Source organism: Telmatherina bonti (assembly GCF_933228915.1).
Source record: "Telmatherina bonti genome assembly, chromosome: 10".
Lineage (NCBI taxonomy): Eukaryota > Metazoa > Chordata > Actinopteri > Atheriniformes > Telmatherinidae > Telmatherina > Telmatherina bonti.
Genome location: NC_136628.1, coordinates 5,556,636 through 5,575,325, shown reverse-complemented (window position 1 = coordinate 5,575,325; position 18,690 = coordinate 5,556,636). Strand labels below are relative to the sequence as shown.

Sequence of the window (18,690 nt, the reverse complement as noted above, 5' to 3'; positions counted from 1 at the left end):
TGACCTGATGAAATTAACAATCTGTCTGCTTTCTTTGTGATGATGATTTTGACAGTGTTGGTGGAGAGTCCTCTCCAACAAAACTGTTTCTCATATGTATACTTTATACAATGATATGTCAAGCATACCATGCGACTTTTTCTTTCTTTCTTTCTTTTATTTATTTATTTATTTTTTTGAACTGTCAAAAGTTAGGGTCAAAGAGAAGGGAGTAATGGCTTGAGACAAATCACAGTATACTGGAAAGAGTTGCTAAGCAGGAGAAGATCTGTGTGTGCAGACACATTTAAAGAAATGAATAAAGGGGCTGTGTCATTTTACACTTTTACAGAAAGCCGACAGCATTAATAATGGGAAAGATAAAATGTGCGGTGGGCGAGGGGGCAAAAAGGCTATGCAAATCAATCAGATGATCAATACAGAAGGAAGAGTGGAGGAAATAAGAAAAAAGAAAAAAAATCAGTACAAGGCACAGAATTTTCTGCAAATGGTGGAACAACATAAAATCCGTACCAGCAGTTAGGGAGGTGTTGTATGGTGAAGCTCTCTACAGTGATTTCTGTCAATGTCTGGTGCATCCTCCAGCCCTCCAACCGAGCCCCATCTTGGTTTATTAAAATCCAAACTGAGCGTTTTTTTGTCCTTTTTAATTTTTTTTTAAACACACAAAAACATTCCATCTACATCTGCAGACTAGACTAAACAACAGCTTAAAACCTTGCTTAAAACGCCATCTATCCTCCACTTCTCAAACCCTCTACTTGCAGTAAACCCCCCCCCCCCCCCCCCCGAAAGAAAAAAAAAAGAGCAGGTCCTGAAGAGGACATAGAAGTGAGGGGTCCCACTTTGTGATTAGATGTAGTACTCTTTCTTCTCATCTGAGTTGGTGTGACCACCCTCTGCATTGATGATCGCTGTGTCTGCATCCGCCGCATCGTCTGCTCCTTTGGCTTCATGTGTGAAGTAGGTACCTGTGGAGGAGAGAGTGGAGGACTGTGTCATGGACTGGACAATAGCCTGCTGCTTAGATGATTCAAAAGATTAAAATGTAAATATCCATTCAGCATCTGATTATGCAAATTCCCCACTGTGTGGCCATTTACCAGATTTCATGTTACCCAACACTGCCAATCTTGAGTGCGCAGTAGAGTGAATTAACGCGACACCTTTGAATTAACCTGATAGTGGTGTCGCCAGCCGATTTTTCTGGGGGTGCTCTTAAACTAAGCTGCCACCCACTCCGCCAACCAACTCCGTTTTTTTCTCCTCAGCCGCAGGCTCACACACTCACACACAATCAAAGCAACGCTACAACCTTAGATTGGATATAAAAAAGATGGACGGAGCCTCCACCAATAGGTTTCTGAAGAGCTGAATTGAAGCTCGGTGGGCAGTTCCTACCATCGCCATCTTGGCAGGGGCATGCGTGTCGTCTCGCCCGGAAAACACAAATATGGGCAAAGAGGTAGAGCTGAGAGGAGGGCTGTGAATGATTGATCATGGTGAATGATTGACAGCAAGCAAAGTCTGAGCTGCCTGTAGCTAAGAGCTAACCGAGCTAACCCAGAAATAACAGGAGCTAACCAGCTAACAGAGGTAAGCGGGCTAAAGCTAAGTCACGTTGTTAACCAGCTAAAAACCACAGCTGTTCTACGTTCTTCTGACTTGGTACCTGTCAATCAAAAGCACACGCCCCTAAATATGCCGAATTTCGAGATTAAATTACTGTTAAATGGGCGAGCTGGAAAAAAAAAATCCCTCCCCCCACAGTTGCCATGACGGTAAGCCTGACCTGTTAAACCTAAAATGGATTTTTGAACCAGGCTGTAAACATGTTTATTTCTGCTGTAAACATGTTTATTTCTGCTGTAAGCGTGTTTATTCCTGATGTAAACATGTTTATTTCTGCTGTCAACATGTTTATTTCTGCTGTGAAGTTGGTCTTTTTAACATGGGAGTCTATGGGGATTTGCTCTATTTTGCGGCCCCTAGTGGATGAAGGGGGAACTGCAGTTTTATGCACTTCTGCATAGGCTTCACTATTAACTACCGGAAGCTCCTGCCATCTTTTATTTATGGTCTATGGCTACAACACAGTGCCAACTGGGCAGGACACGCAGACACAGTGCTGTTTACAGCACTGAGATAAGAGAACAACGTGGCCACTTTAAGAGTGGTCGAGCTAGAGAGAAGAGAGAGAGATGCACAGCATATGAGCAGAGGAAGTTAGCTCTGAGAAGCTGCCTGTTTAGCAGCGAATGTTTTGCTACAAGCTTTAAGCAGTAAAACACCACAAAGCACGCTGCTACGTAATAAAGCCAAAATTAGCGACATTCTGTCTCAGAGTGATGCAGAAAAACTGGTTCATGCTTTTGTTACTTCAAGACTAGATTACTGTAACTCTATTACTGGGCTGTCCTAAATATGCCCTGAAAAGCCTTCAGCTGATTCAGAATTCTGCAGCCAGAGTCCTGACCAGAACCAGCAGGAGAGATCATATTTCTCCAGTTTTAGCCTCTCTTCATTGGCTGCCTGTTGAATCTAGAATAGAATTTAAAATCCTTCTCCTTACATATAAAGCCCTCCACAGCCAGGCACCACTATATATCAAAGACCTCATTGTTCCTTATATACCAAGTCCTATAGCTAGGGATGGTTAGCATCCCTTAGTTATGCTGCTATAGGTTTAGACTGCTGAGGGACATTTCCTGATACACTGAGCTTCTTTCTTTTTCTCTCTCTCTTTTACCCCCCCCCCCCCAAATAACAGTGTTGCATCATTAACATGTATGTCTCCTGTCTCAGCAGGTCTCCTGGCCGGGAGTAGCAGTTCCTGTTGTCTGTTGTCTTTCTGTCCTCTTCCCCCCACACAGCAGAGGCAGATGGCTGCCTGTCCTGAGCCGGGTTCTGCCGGAGGTTTCCTTCCTGTTAAAAGGGAGTTTTTCCTTCCCACTGTCGCCAGTGTGCTTGCTCAGGATGGGAGATTGAGTTGGACCTCCAACTCTATCTGTTGGTTTCCTTATATAGGCTATTATGAATTGGCTTTCATTATGTTTTCTTCTCTGTCTGTAAAGCGTCTTGAGATGGCATTGCCGTGATTTGACGCTACATAAATAAAGGTGAATTGAAGTGAACTGAATTGAATTGAACTGGGTGAAGTGAAGGCATTTCACTCCGAAGCTATTTGAAGGTAGCTGAACATGCTAGCTTCTTAGCCACCTAAGGAGAAAAGTATTGTTCAGACCGGAAGCTTGCTGTAACCCACAGCGTCACGCCGCATGTCACGTTGTTCCCTCATTTCTGTGTTTACATTGAAGTGGACGTGCATTGAATGAGAGTAAAGGTGGAGAAAAAGAACTATCGCGGCTGTAATGTTAGCCTGGCTCCAAAAGGGTTGAGGATACGAACTGGAGCAGAGTTGAGCGATAACAGTAGTACTACTTAACAGTCATTTACTACACCAGACAATGAAGGTCAGATGCTGCAAACTAAATGTACGGCTGGTCAGTAGTTTGAGTTTTTGAAGATTATTTCTAGATAAAAGATAAGATATTATTGCTAAGTTGCATGGACCAGGTCTAATGCTGTGAAAAACATATTTCACAGAGGAAAAATGTAATAGTAATACACTGTAGAATTAATCTGGTAATAAGCTAAAGTAGACTAAATTTATAACCTTTTTTTTTTTTTAACGCTTCCATGCATAGTGGCCTTGAAGTGGGCACCTATTTACAAGCTCTTTTCTTGGATATTTTATTCATGAATGAAGATGGTATTTTTGTAAATAAACCACTTCAGTGGATGTTAGTGAGTCATCCATTACCTTTCCACTCACTGGGGAATAAATAAATATTATACAACTGAACGTCATTTAATTATGCAACTTTGCCTTTGTGATAAATAGGAAAAGAAAATGATACAGCAATATTTTATGGAAGATTTACATAATATAATTATTATTATATGTTATTCTATAACAATTTTGTAGAGTACATTAAAATAAATCATACAAAATTCTAAATAGCACTAATTAACAAAAAAAAATATTGCATATTTGTAGAGGTAAAATACTGTATTTAGAAAAATGTTGCATTGTTTCTTTATTACTTAATGCATGAAAGGATTAACGAACTTTAAGTTTATGTATTTACTTTTCAGTGTTATTTTTCATGTCCATGCAATGATGCTTGGAGTTCATAAAAGTGTCTCCATGGCACTTTGAATTTGGCAAATGTGAATTTGATTTAGAAGTTGCTGTGTTTGTTTTTTGTCATTTCTGTGCTATAAAAATAATTTATCTATAGCTCAATTAATAGATGTATGTATAAGTATCACCCATGTTTTTGACCCATGTTTGCATTACAAACTGACAGCAAGTCATTAAGGGGGTACCAGCACTTATTTTTTCCACTTAAAGCACTAGTTTGGATCACACTGTATACAAATATGTTGTACCGATTATATTTGAGAGTGATACATAAAATATTATTAAATGTATCAGAACAAAGAAAAAAAAGTTTTAGCTGTAAAGAGGTCATTTTGACCCTAGGCAAAATTTAGTTTCTGCCTCTGATCTATGCTTTTATCTAAGAATGTGTCTGAAAAGATTGATTAGTTGTGATTTTCAGATTAAAACTGAAATATCTATGCCTCCTATCCCAACATTTAAATAGCATATAAGTTAACTTTCAGAATAGGTAGAAACTACTTCTTCCAGTTGAGCAGTGCAGGTTACTCACTGCTCTGTGATCATTCTGACAGAAAGTGATGATGGACATATTTCAGCTCTACAAACAGATAAGATGTGCAGGTCCATGTGTGAAAAACTGCAAATAAAAAACTCTTATGACTGACTACTTATGACTTATGACTACACACACACACATTCTATCTATCTATCTATCTATCTATCTATAGGTAGAGGTGTTTGGGCTGTGTGTGTGTGTGTGTGTGTGTATGTGTGTGTGTGTGTGTGTGCGTATTTTCGTGTGAAATTGTTTTTATGTTGTTCAGCCCTTTGAAATGCATCTGTGTGAAAAGTGCTACATAAATAAAATAGGATTTGATTTGATTGTTAGCATTCCCTTTTCTAACATCTGTCTTTAAATGTCTGTGTCCCCAGGTTTTGGCCTATTGTTTTATTTGGAAAACCAGGACAGGCTCCACAAGACACACTCAGCTGTGCCATCACCCAGCTACGATTGGCTTGCTCCTCAGCACACACCTGAATGTGCCATCACCTGTTCATGATTGATTGGATCTGGGATGCCTCTTCTGTGATTGGCCCACTTGTCTGCTGTCCAGCTGGAGCTCTGCTATATTACTAGGCTGCTGATAAACATTCAGGGCAGCTGTGGTTGTTTAGAAAAGTTTGCCCCTTGGGATTTTTGTGACTTGTTGGTTTGTTTTTTTGGAGCTGCATGTTAAATAGTCCTTAAAGTATACTTTGTTTTTGTGGTAGGTCTTAGGGTGTTGTTTGGTCGTGTGAACTGCTTCTAACCTGAAGAGTGACTTTGCCAGTGATGTTGTTTAGTTTAGATAATAAACCTATTCTTGACACTATTTGATTTGTCTCTCATGTTGCTGTGTGTTTTCCTTTGCAGAGTTGTGTTTGTAACAGTCTGGAAAGTGAGAAGACCAGTTGCTGGCGTTTTAGGAGAAGAATGTTGTCCCATTCTGTGGTGCAGGATTCTAGCTGCTCTACAATCTTGGATGTTGGTTGCTGGATTTCTGCTTTCGTGATACTCCAGAAGTTTTGCATTGGTGAAAGGTCTGGACTGCAGGCAGAACAATTCTCATGTGAAGCCATGCTGTTATGATGAATGCAGTTTAGCACTGTCTTACAGAAACCTGCAAGGTCTTCCCTGAAAGATGTAATATGGATGGGAGCAGATCCATCCTTCCATCCATTTGTTGCCACTTATCTGGGGTTGGGTCAAGGAGGCAGCAGCCGAAGCAGGGAAGCCCAGACTTCCCTCTCCCATACCACATTTACCAACTCTGTAGGGGGATCTCAAGGGATTCCTGAGAGATAACCAGTGTTTTTGGTTTTCTTTGGGCCTCCTCCCACAGAGACAGGCCTGGATCTTCTCATCAGATATCATACTTCCTACTAATCCTTAAGAAATTCTAATTTTTCATCACATAAAAATTTGCAGTTTTTTCAGCGCTAGGCTCATTCCAGGAGACATTACAACCCTGTACTCCCCTCAGTCATCAGTGGGAATGTTGGATCTCTCCCCAATAAGATGGACGAGCTCATGGTGCTGACCAGGGACCAGAGGGAATACCGTTAGTGTAGCATTTTTTGTTCACGGAAACTACTGTTAACTGCGCCAACACTAGACACTAACACTGCACTGATGGGATTCCAGTTGGTGAGGGCTGACAGGACAGTGGAGAGTGGTAAGAGGAAAGGAGGTAGGCTAGCACTGTTTGTTAACGAGAAACGGTGCGATGCTAGGCACATCACTACCAGGGAAAAACAAGGACATTGAGTTGTCAGCCTTTAGCATGAGGCCTTTTTACCTACCGAGGGAACTGTCACATGTCAATGCGATAGCAGTGTACATCCCCCCCCTTCTGCGAGTGCTGACACCGCCTGTGATGTTCTTCATTCAGTAACAAGTAGGCATCCACAGGCTCTCCTCCTCATCTCTGGTGACTTTAATCACACCTCTCTATCACCCACACTTCCCACATTCACACAGTATATTCACACAGAACTCCATGCCTGCAAAGACTGTACAATGTTTCTCCAACAGCAAACCTTGGATTACTCCTCATATCAAGGCTTTCCTCAAAGAGAACAAGAGAGCCTTCAAGTCTGGAAACAGGAAGGAGCTGAGGATGGTGCAAAGAGACCTGAGGAAGAGGATCAGAGAAGGGAAGAACATTTACAGGAAGAAATTAGAGGCTCAGCAGTAGGAGAAAAATATCCGTGGAGAGCCTGAAGAACATCACTGGCTACAAGGAGGACAACCTCCAGCCGAGGGGGGACCAGAAGTGGGTGAATGACATGAACCTCTTTTTCAACAGATTTGATCAGCCATTCAGCCCTCCCCCAGCCATGACTCCTAAGCAGCACTCACCACTGCCTTCACCTACTGTGGACTCCACCACCACCATTGCCTCCCTCCTTCCCTCTACATCCCTGGCAGAGTCACTGTATGCCCTGTCCAGAGCACAACCACCGCGCAGCCCCCCTGTTTCACCCTGTGTGTTTCAAGATATCAGGTTAAAAGAGAGCTAAGTAAGATCAAGGAAAGGAAGGCTGCTGGTCCTGATGGTATCAGTGCTAGACTCTTGAGGTCCTCTGCAGAACCGCTGTGTGTTATCATTGAGCACATGTTCAATCTGAGCCTGAGGCTGGGAAAGGTACCACTCCTGTGAAAAACATCATGTGTTGTGCCTGTGCCAAAGAAATCTTACCCTAAGGACCACAACCGCTACAGACCAGTGGCACTGACGTTGCATCTGGTGAAGACCCTGGAGAGGCTAGACCTCTCCCACCTACGCCTGCTGGTGAGCTCATCGATGGACGCCCTGCAGTTTGCCTATCAGCCTGGCATTGGAGTGGATATTGCTGCCATTTATCTACTGCAAAGGGCTCTTTCTCCCTTGGAAATAGCTGGGAGCACTGTGAGGATCATGTTTTTTTTATTTCTCCAGTGCTTTCAACACCATCCAGCCCACTCTCCTGGGGAACAAACAAGAGCTGTCTGATGTGGATCACCACCTCATGTCATGGATATATGACTACTTGACCTATAGACCACAGTCTGTGAGGGCACAGGGCTGTGTGTCTGATGTGGTCATCGGCAGCACGGGAGCGCCCCAAGGAACTGCTCTTGTTCCTTTCAATTTCACTCTTTCCACTGCTGACTTCAACCACCTATCACCAAAATGTCATCTGCAAAAGTTCTCGGACGACTCTGCATTGGTCGGCCTTATCACAGATGGAGATGACAGACAGTACAGAGGATTTATTCAGAACTTCATGGACTGGTGCCACAGTAACTGTCTCCAGATCAATGTGGGCAAAACCAAGAAGCTGGTGGTTGATTTTGGCAGGCACAAGTATGTCTGCCCTACACCGGTGAATATCCAGGGACTGGATATTGAGACTCTTATAGGTACCTAGGTGTTCATCTGAACAATAAACTGGATTGGTCAGACAACACAGCTACTCTTTACAAGAAGGGGCAGAGCAGACTCCACCTACTGAGGAGACTCATGTCTTTTGGAGTGCAGGGAGCACTCCTGAGAACTTTTTATGACTCTGTGGCAGTATCTGCCATCTTCTACAGAGTGGTCTGCTGGAGCAGCAGCACCTCAGCAGTAGAAAGGAAGAGACTGAATAGACTGGTAAGAAGAACCAGCTCTGTCCTGGGGTGCCCACTGGTTTCTGTGGAGGAGGTTGGAGATCGGAGGATGCTGGCACAGCTAATATCCCTGATAGGGAATACCTCTCACCCCATGCACAGCACTGTCACAGCACAGTGCAGCTCATTTAGCAACAGGCTTCTCCATCCACGCTGTGTGACAGAGCACTACTGCAGGTTCTTCCTCCCTGCTGCTGTCAGACTTCACAATCCGCCATGCTCACATTAAAACACATACGTATGTGATCACAATGTGCAATAATAATTCTACACTGAAGTTACTTTATCTGTTATTCTCATAGTTGCATTTATTCATCACTGTACTCATTTATACTTGTTTTTTTGTTTTTTTTTAAATTTCTCTTAGTATTTTACAATGTGTGTTTCCACTTTACTGGCTTCAGAACTTCATGGACTGGTGCCGCAGTAACTGTCTACAGTGTAATAATCCTTTATTAAAAGGATTATCTTATCTTATAAGAATTTACAGTTTTTTTCAGCATTTTTGGTGACATCTACAGCTTTTCTGCATCTACAGCTGTTTTAGTCATTACACATTATTACATTCACACTTCTGTTATGTAATAGCAAATTTCTAGTTGTTATTGTATTTATACTGTAATAGTGCAAAATGATGTAAATATACATGTACTTTTCACCCTAGTTTGAATTAAATGACTAGTCCTCACTGCCTCCAGAAACAGAAAAAAACAGCAACTCACTGTTAGTGATACATCTAAGCCACTTTGCCTATCACAAAATATCATCAAGTGCCCAGTGCAAAAAGTACCTGTGTCACAGAATGTCAGTTTTCAGTATTTGCTATTTACAGGCAGTAAATTGATACTTAAATATGCATCAAAGACAGACAACTTGACTGACTTGGGCGCTTTTAGTACTGAGCTTTTCACATAGAAACAAAAAAGAAACTTGACATGCAATTTCCTGCAAAAAAACTGTGGGTTAGGTAGCTGCTAAAATGTCTAATAAGTGTGTCCAGAGTCACATGATCACTTTCCTTGGTCCGTAATAAGAATAGACTGTGCACAAGCAAATACCACTACAAAACATGTCAATTATCAACTGTATCTGTGTACTACACAAAGAGTACGCACCTTTGTGGATCATGTGACTCAGAGCCCTGATGTGATGTGGAGATCTAAAATGATTATTTTTATTTTTTTATTAGTTATTTTTGGCCACACTAATAATCTTTCACACAGCATACACACACACACACACACACACACACGCACACACACACACACACACACACATAAAGGAAAAAAAATAGGAAAGAAAGAGGAAGGTGAACAAAAGGGCACTTTGGGCATTAAGGGGCAAAGGGGACGTGCTTCTGCCACTTAACCTTGTTAGTTGTCAAATGCTCCTCCAGTTGTTTCTGATTTGTACCAGATACTTTTCCAGCCTTTTGTGCCTGTTCCTGTCGTTTACATGTGTTGCTGCTTATATATATTTAAAAAATGGTAAAATGTCTTGGTTAAAACATTTAATATGTTTTAAGTCAAATCAGTTTTGTTTTTAATTTACATTTTATACAGTGTTATTCCAGGGTTTCAAACATGTATTATCTGGTTTTCTACCTTTGTGTCTTGCAAAGTAGCGGCCCAAGACAATGAGTAGGCATAGCATGGCGAAGACCACCACGGCCACAACTCCTCCAATTACTGCATGGTCCACGGTTCTGGGTGCGCCCTCCCCGGCTCGTGAATCTGAAAACAGAGGAGAAAGGAAAATCAAAGCCATACAAGAGAACGGATTAAAAATCAGCTACTGAACCCCTGTAAATGTCTGTGGCAGTTAACTTGTGTTTAAGATGTAGATTAACTGAATCCAGAAAGCGCATTCAGTTAATCTACATGTAATCCACTGCTTTTACAACATTGAGACATGATTGTGTCAGCTGCTTGTTGCTGCAGGTTAAACCAACCAGTCTGCAGCGCTTGGTTTGTGATGCCTATGTGGAAGCTCTCCCCTCACCGACTAGGGGCTTCAAAAGGGACTCAGTCCTCATAGACTCCCATGTTAAAAAGACCAAATTCACAGCAGAAATAGACATGTTGACTCCCTGGTACAAAAAAACCCCAAAAAAAACATTTTACGTTTATTAGGTCAGGATTATTTTCATGACAACTGCGGAGGGAGTTCATTTTAATCTTTTACGTAATTTAATCTCAAAATTTGGCTTAACTTGGGGCATGTCTTTTTGTATCTGGAAGCAAGAAGACAGAGTGTAGCACAACAGTGTTTTTGCTAAAAGCATGACTTAGCGTTAGTCAACCTACCTCCTGGTTGGCAAGCTGGTTAGCTGCCCTGAGCTACAATTTAGTTTGGTTAGCTCTTAGCTACAGGCAGGTTGATAGTTTGATAGATCTCAATCTATCATCCATCCAATAAGAACGTCCAGAACTGTTAAACCAGTGTGAGGAAACACTCATGTTGGCAAGAAGACATTTAATGTTGACTGTAATGTACTGGTTAAATGTAATCAATAAACCCCCTGCCAAGTACTACAAATGGTCTGTTTATTGGATGGACTCTTTTAGGGAATGAGTTAAGCTTTCTGTTTTGTAAAGACAAGAACAGTAACTTGACACCCTACTATGATCATATTCTCTTTACTGCTGTAGAAATTTATTATATGTTTTTCTCTTACACCTTAAAAGGTAATTCAGGGGACCTTTTACCACCACTTAATTGAATCCATAGTTGCAATATAAAAATATGTTTTATTGACTGATTTAGGTAAATGTGTGAAACATCTTGTAATTATGACATCAGCCTCTGTAGAAGACAGAGGGCCAGAATAATGTTTGTAGAGAAGTTCTTATCTACTTCAAAGTGTCTCTGGAATGCAAACATCTACAAAGGACATTCACCCCCTGCTGGAGATTGGCGTTGTAAACCTCACTCTGGGGGCCCTACACCCAGAACTGTGATGATGTTCTCAGATGGGGTTGGGGGAAGGAAAAGTATATAAGGCTGTAATCCTAAATTGATTGTTAGTTCACCTTGTTCACCGGCTTGGGCCACTTTGTCTGTAAAGGAAGGGTACCCTAATATCTGACCTGACCTGTCCCACTTTCTGGGGTTTCTTCAATTGAAGTATCTGTCTAACTGGTCTGACTCAAAAGGGTGGAGCTTGATACACTGCAATCCTTTGATTGGTTGAAAAAAACATAAACTCCAGTGCAACCTGGCTTAAAAACAGAGCAGATTTTCTCTGTTGATTAGCGAGAGACCACAAACTCAAATGACTTTATTTTCCTCTGTTTTTGAGTTGTGTTTTGCTTAGAGTTAAAGACACATTATGTAACTGTTTTAAACAGGCAACGTTGTTGATTAAGCAAAGAAATGCAGGAAGATCAAAAGACAGAAAGGGACTAAACAAGACTCATAATAAGATCGTATTTTACTGGCTGGAGAGAGCTTGCAGGTCAGGTAGGAAGCAAGATGGATGCCAAATTAGCTGTTAATAGGGGGCATTTGATGTGGAAAATGAAAGAAGTTCTGTAGTGTGTCTTTAAGTAAAATGTCGTGCAGTAAAGTAGCTAAGGCTGATACACCACCTCTCAGGTAAAGTTAAATTTGGCTGTAAAATGCAACATTACAGTTAACCCAGTTAAAATTGGACTATAGTCAAACAGAACCCTGAACTCTAATAATCTACCTTATTTCTTTTATCCCCCCCAGATGAGAACCAGAAACACACCAAGACTTATTCCTCCCTTTTTTCCTTCTCCCTGTTTTCCAGTGGGAATTTAGGAAATTTTGGGCCCCAGGCAAAGGTGGCACCCCGGCCACCCTGCGGAGGACACTAATTTCAGCCGCCTGTATACAAGATCTCGTTCTTTCAGTCAAGACCCACAGCTCATGACCACAGGTGAGGGTAGGAACGTAGATCGACTGGTAAATCGAGAGCTTGGCCTTCTGGCTCAGCTCCTTCTTCACCACGACAGACCGGCTCAGAGTCCGCATTACAACAGACGCCGCAGCGATCCGTCTGTCGATCTCATGCTTCATCCTTCCCTCACTCGTGAACAAGACCCCGAGATATTTAAACTGTTACGGCCCATGGCCAGTCATCTAGCTCATCATTCCAACCATCATCACCTGGGGGATCTGATACACCTGGCTTTCTTCCTGGAGCTGCCCTCAGGCTGATTTCCCTCATAGGAAATGCTGTTGACCAGAGAGAAGTTCGTATATTACGTGACACTGGGGCATCACAAACTGTGATACTGGCTGATGCTTTTCCGTTCTCTGCTTCATCATCAGCTGGTTATCATGTGATTCTCCAGGGGGTAGAAATGGGTTATCTGCCCAAGCCTGTTCATTGGGTGCACCTAAAAACAAAACTGGTTTCAGGACTTTTCCCCATGGCTGTATGTGCGGCGCTACCAGTAAAGGCCGTTGTCCTTCTGTTGGGTAATGACATTGCGGGTGGTAAAGTTACCCCTGCTTTAGAAGTTCTGGACAAACCACCGACTGGTGCTCCAGAACCACAAAATCAGATATTCCCCGTTTGTGTGCTCACCCGTGCTCAGACTCGACAAAAAGAACAGGAAGGTTCTGATTGTGATTTGTCTGACACCTTTTTGGCATCAGTCCTTGCTGAGGAGCTTGATCAGAATATCATAGCTGATGATGATAATGCTCAGTCCAATGTAAAAGTTCAGGCCCTGCGTGATACCACTGTTGATGATCACACTTTTCCAGTCTCACGTGCAAACTTGGGTGAAGTGCAGAGAGCAGATCCTAGCTTACGTCAGTGTTTCTCCAAAGTGGTAAGTGCTAGTGATGCTGAGGCACAGCCTGTAGCTTTCTGTATTGAAAAAGGGGTTTTGACCAGGAAATGGTGTCTTGTCATTCTCCCTGATTCTGATTGGAATGTGGTACATCAAATGGTCGTTCCGCAGCCTTTCAGGCAGCACATCCTACAGGTGGCACATGAAAGTACCTGGTTGGGACACTTGGGTGTCACAAAAACTTACAAGCTCATTTTAAAGCACTTTTACTGGCCTGGTTTAAAGTCGGATGTGTCCAAATATTGTAAATCTTGCCATATCTGTCAAAAAGTTGGAAAACCCAATCAGCCTATTCCGTGCTCCACTCCATCCAATTCCTGCTGTAGGAGAGCCCTTTGAACACATAATTATTGACTGTGTTGGTCCACTTCCTCGAACTAAGTCAGTAAACCAGTTCCTTCTAACGATAATGTGTTCTGCTACTCTGTACCCTGAAGCAATACCACTACGGAGAATCACAGCAAAGGGGGTAGTTAAAGCACTAAGTTCTTTTCAACCTTTGGTCTTCCACGCACCATCCAGACTGATCAAGGTAGTAACTTTCAGTCTAATCTGTTTAAGCAAGTCCTCCGTACTTTGCAGATCAAACATGCAACTTCCAGTGCCTATTACCTTGAATCACAGGGCGTATTGGAACGTTGGCATCAAACTTTGAAGTCCATGTTAAAGAAATATTGTTTGGCTGAAAAGAAGGAATGGGATGACAGAGTTCCTTTTGTATTATTCGCTGCTCGTGAATCTGTTCAAGAATCACTAGGGTTCAGCCCCGCTGACCTAGTCTTTGGACATGCACTTCATTGCCCTCTTCGGGCATTAAAAGAGAAGATGGTGGAATCCCACACCTCTCCCAAAAGGGATGTGTTGGATTTTGTTTTTGCCTTTCGTGAACGCCTACACCATGCTCATGTAGCTGCTCGTGAGACCCTAGGTAAGTCACAGCACTCTATGAAACGTAGACATGATTGTGCTGTAATTTCCCGTGAATTCAAGGTTGGGGACCTTGTTCTGGCACTGTTACCAGTACCAGGCTCATCATTAGCCGCATGTTTTTCTGGTCCGTACACCATCAAAGAATGACTGAGGGACACAGATTATGTTCTGTTTACTCCGGAAGGATGTAGGAAAACCCGTGTCTGCCATATCAACATGTTAAAACCGTATGTCACTCGTTCTGGCACTTCGGTACATGAGGGAAAACCTGTGTTGGATGTTGTGGCTAGTTCTGCTGTCATTCTTGCCGACATGGCCACTACCCCAACCGCAGATGATGGGTTATGTGCTCGCTTAGCATCTCAAGTGACTCCATGATTGTTGAATGATTGTTGAAATGTTACAGGCCCTGCCAACAACCCTGACTCATTTAACGGAGAACCAGAGACATGGCATTGTCTCACTTGTTGCTGAGTTCCCTATGTTGGTCAGTGATGTTCCCTCTCAGACTTCTGTTATCACTCATGACATCGACGTCAGGGACACAAAGCCGATAAAGCAACATCCTTATCAGGTAAACCATGTTAAGAGGGCGCTAATAAACAGTGAGACGGAGTACATGTTGGCTAATGGAATTGCTAAACAGAGTTGTAGTCTATGCAGCTCTCCATGCTTACTTGAGACTAAACCAGATGGCTCACCCCGTTTCATTACTGACTTTAGGAAGGTGAATGCTGTTACTGTCGCTGATTCTTATCCACTCCCACGACTTTCTTTGGACCCCTGAAAGTCAGCATGCCTTTGAGAGTGCGAAAGCCCTACTCAAACATGGCCCAGTTTTGTCTGCTCCGGACCTGGCCAAACCGTTCAAACTGGAGGTAGATGCCAGTGCCGTGGCAGCTGGTGCTGTTCTGTCGCAGGAAGGTGGAGATGGAGCTGATCATCCCGTCTGCTACTTTTCCCGTAAGTTTGACCGACATCAGTTAAATTATTCCACCATTGAAAAAGAGACCCTAGCAATGTTGTTAGCCTTACAACATTTCGACATATACCTGGGATCTGCCTCTGTGCCCGTGCAAGTGTTTACTGATCATAATCCTCTGATCTTTCTAGCAAGGATGTACAAGCACAATCAGCGCCTCATGCGGTGGGCACTGATTGTTCAAGGATACAATCTGCAAATACAGCATGAAAAGGGTGCAACCAACGTTTTAGCCGACGCCCTGTCCAGGGTGAGTTTGTAAATGATTTTGTATTGTGTATATTAATGGCTTTTGTTTTCAGAGGGAGGGTGTTACGGCCCATGGCCAGTCATCTAGCTCATCATTTCAACCATCATCACCTGGGGGATCTGATACACTTGGCTTTCTTCCTGGAGCTGCCCTCAGGCTGATGTGTGCTGGATGCTGATTGGTCGCCACACGCCCACCTACTCTTGATTGGCGGGACCTTGTACTGAGCACCCGAATAAAGGCTGTCGGCAACGTTCATTCCTGGCAGCTGTATTTTGGTTGAGCCTTGGTGCCACAGCTTGCCACTCCTTCACTGACTGCGAAGGAGATTGACTGTTTTGTTTGAGTTGACGCTTTTGTGATTACCGCTGGGTTGGTGCCAGCTTTGGTTTATACTTTTGTTATTGGGTTTGTTTGGTTGTTTTCCGACCTTTGATGCTTTTAGGGACTAGTGGGTCCAAAAATAAAGCCTTCTTTTGCACATTTTCCTGGTTTTCTTTTGTTAATGTTGCCACCCCTGTTTACCCCTGGACAAACTGCATTGAGGATCGTAACAAAACTCCTCCACTTGAGGCAGGACTTGGCTCCTGACCTGGAGAGGGCCATCCACCCTATTCCGGCTGAGGACCGTGGTGAGGATGACCAGATTTGGAGGTGATGATTCCCATCCCAGCCGCTTCACATTCGGCTGCCAATCGCTCAAGCAAGAGCTGGAGATCACGACCAGATGAAGCCAACAGGACCATGTCATCCACAAAAAGCAGGGACTCAATCCTGAGGCCACCAAGCAGGATCCACACAACACCTCGGCTGTGCCTCGAAATTCTGTCGACACAAGTTATGAACAGAATCAGTGATAAAGGGCAGCCTTGTCAGAGTCCAACCCTCACCAGAAACGAATCCGACTTACTACCGGCAATGCGGACCAAACTCTGACACCTGTCGTACAGGGACCAAACAGCTCATACAAGGGGGTGCGGTACCCCATACTCCCGGAGTAACCCCAACAGGAGCCCCCGGGGGACACGATCAAACGCCTTCTCCAGGTCCACAAAGCACATGTAGACTGGTTGGGCAAACTCCCATGCCCACTCTAATACCCTAAAGAGGGTATAGAGCTGGTCCACCATTCCACGACCAGGACGAAAACCACATTGCTCCTCCTCAATTCGAGATTCGACTATCCGATGGACCCTCCTCTACAGGACCCCTGAATAGACCTTACCAGGGAGGCTGAGGAGTGTGATTCCCTTGTATTGGAGCACAGCCTTCCCTTTCTTAAAAAGGGGGACCACCACCCAGTCTGCCAATCCAGCGGCACCTTCCCCGATGTCCACGTGATGCTGCAGAGGTGCGTCAGCCAGGACAGCCCCACAGCATCCAGAGCCTTAACGAACTCTGGGCAGATCTCATCCACCCCTGGGGCCCTGCCGCCAAGGAGCTTTTTAACCACCTCAGCAACTTCAGCCCCAGAGATAGAAAGAGTACACCCCTGAGTCCCCCAGCTCTGCTTCCTCATCAGAGGACATGTTGGTAGGATTGGGGAAGTCTTCGGAATATTCCCCCCACTGACCCACAACATCCTGAGTTGAGGTCAGCAGGTCCCCATCTCCACTGTACACAGTATTGATGGAGCACTGCTTCCCCCTATCGAGCCTCCGGATGGTGGACCTGAATTGCCCCAAAGCCATCTGGAAGTTTTTCTCCATGGCCTCGCCGAACTCCTCCGACACCTGAGTTTTTGTCTTGGCGTCAGCCGAAGCCACATCCCGCTTAGTCTGTCGGTACCAATCAGCTGCTTCCAGAGTCCCCTCCTTGAGTCGTCACTTTATTGTGGTGGAGGGGTTTGTGTGTCCTGAAGTTTTTTTGTCATGAGCTTTATGCTCCTGGTTGGGTCACCTGTGGCAAACAGGTGTCTAGGGGAGGGACCAGACTAAGTGCATCTCAAAGACCCCTATGATGACTACAACCATGGGTGTAATGGTTCCCTTGCCCGGACGTCGGTCGCCGGGGCCCCCTCTGGCGCCAGGCCTGCGGGTTAGTAACGAAGGCGGGCTTCTGGTGGCAGGGCCTTTGCCGGTGGGGTCTGGTTTGGCTCAGCCCGAGGAGGTTACATGTGCCCCACCTCCCGTGGGCTCACCATCTGCAGGATGAACTGTAGGGGTCGGGTGCAATGTGAGCTGGCAGTCTTCCTGGATCCTGTCTGCAAATGCACAGTAAGGTGGACTAATCCAATGTAGATATGACTGAAGGGGAGCCCTGAGACACACATAAGCATTTTTTATTTTGGCATTTTAGCTAAATGATTTTCATTAAAAAAAAAAAAAAAAAAGAAAAAAAAAAGTAATCACTGTTTTAGCCATATTTGTTTGAGGAGTTATATTGGGCCCTGAGTAAATGGGGCAATTGCCTTGTTTTCCCTACTTGTAAAACTGCCCTGCTCTTTTCTTACTGCCCTCCTCTTCCTTCACCCCATCCTAGTACCCATAACATGACAAACACCCCACGATGAACATTTGGAAATTGGCCCCTACAGCACATGCTGCACGCATTAAATCCCCTCTTAGGGGTGTCAGTACAGAGCCTCCTGTGCTAGTACTGGACCACTGCACCAATAATTATAGAGCATGAGCATACACCTAATGGTGATCACAAGTTTGAACAGAGTTATTTACCACACTTAAGCCATAAACCAAGTCTGAATCCTCAAAAATCCTAAGAATCACTAGGAAGAGTGAAAACTGTCAAATCTTGACGTGGTTATAACTAAAACCTGCTGTTGAACAACAGCTCAACCCAAAAGACCTCAGCACCTTTCAAACACTTAAAAATTATTTCAAAAGACAAATTGTTTAAACTTTTTTCTGTTGCAAAGCAGCTTGAGGAGAGCCTGGTACAGATACTACATCCAAAAGAAAATATAGTAACTAACATAGTTTAACTGTTTTAATGATGTGCTGAGAAAGAAATAGGATGCGGAAAAGCAAAGTTCACAATTCACTGTGTAAAATCCACTGTGTACAAGTCCACTGTGTGTTGGAGAAATCCAAAGAGCTGCTGGGGTTCGATCTGTTTCAGAACAGTGGGTCTAATAGTATGGATTAGATGGATGGATGGATGGATGGATGGATGGGCAAATCAAACTAAAGAACCATGGCATAATCTCTGAAGCTGAAGTAATAACACAGCAGCGTTCATTACTTGCTAAAAAAAAAAAAAAAAAACATGCTATACACTGCCTTCTATAGTGACGCTTTTAACATCAATCATTCCAAACTGTATTTATATACAGTAGCATTTTTTATACAAAGAGCA

General features: G+C 43.6%; 1 protein-coding gene across 1 annotated transcript in view; it reads right to left on the bottom strand.

Moving 5' to 3' along the window:
* Positions 1–839: 839 nt before the first annotated feature.
* Positions 840–18,690, bottom strand: part of cadm1a (cell adhesion molecule 1a) — a 486,946-nt gene continuing 469,095 nt past the window's right edge. Inside the window, exons 8-9 of the mRNA XM_079248263.1 lie at positions 9,989–10,117; positions 840–971 (exon numbers count right to left, since the gene is read on the bottom strand). Of these exons, the coding sequence (XP_079104389.1) occupies positions 853–971; positions 9,989–10,117 (248 nt within the window). The 3' untranslated portion in view covers positions 840–852. The remainder of the gene's footprint in view (positions 972–9,988; positions 10,118–18,690) is intronic.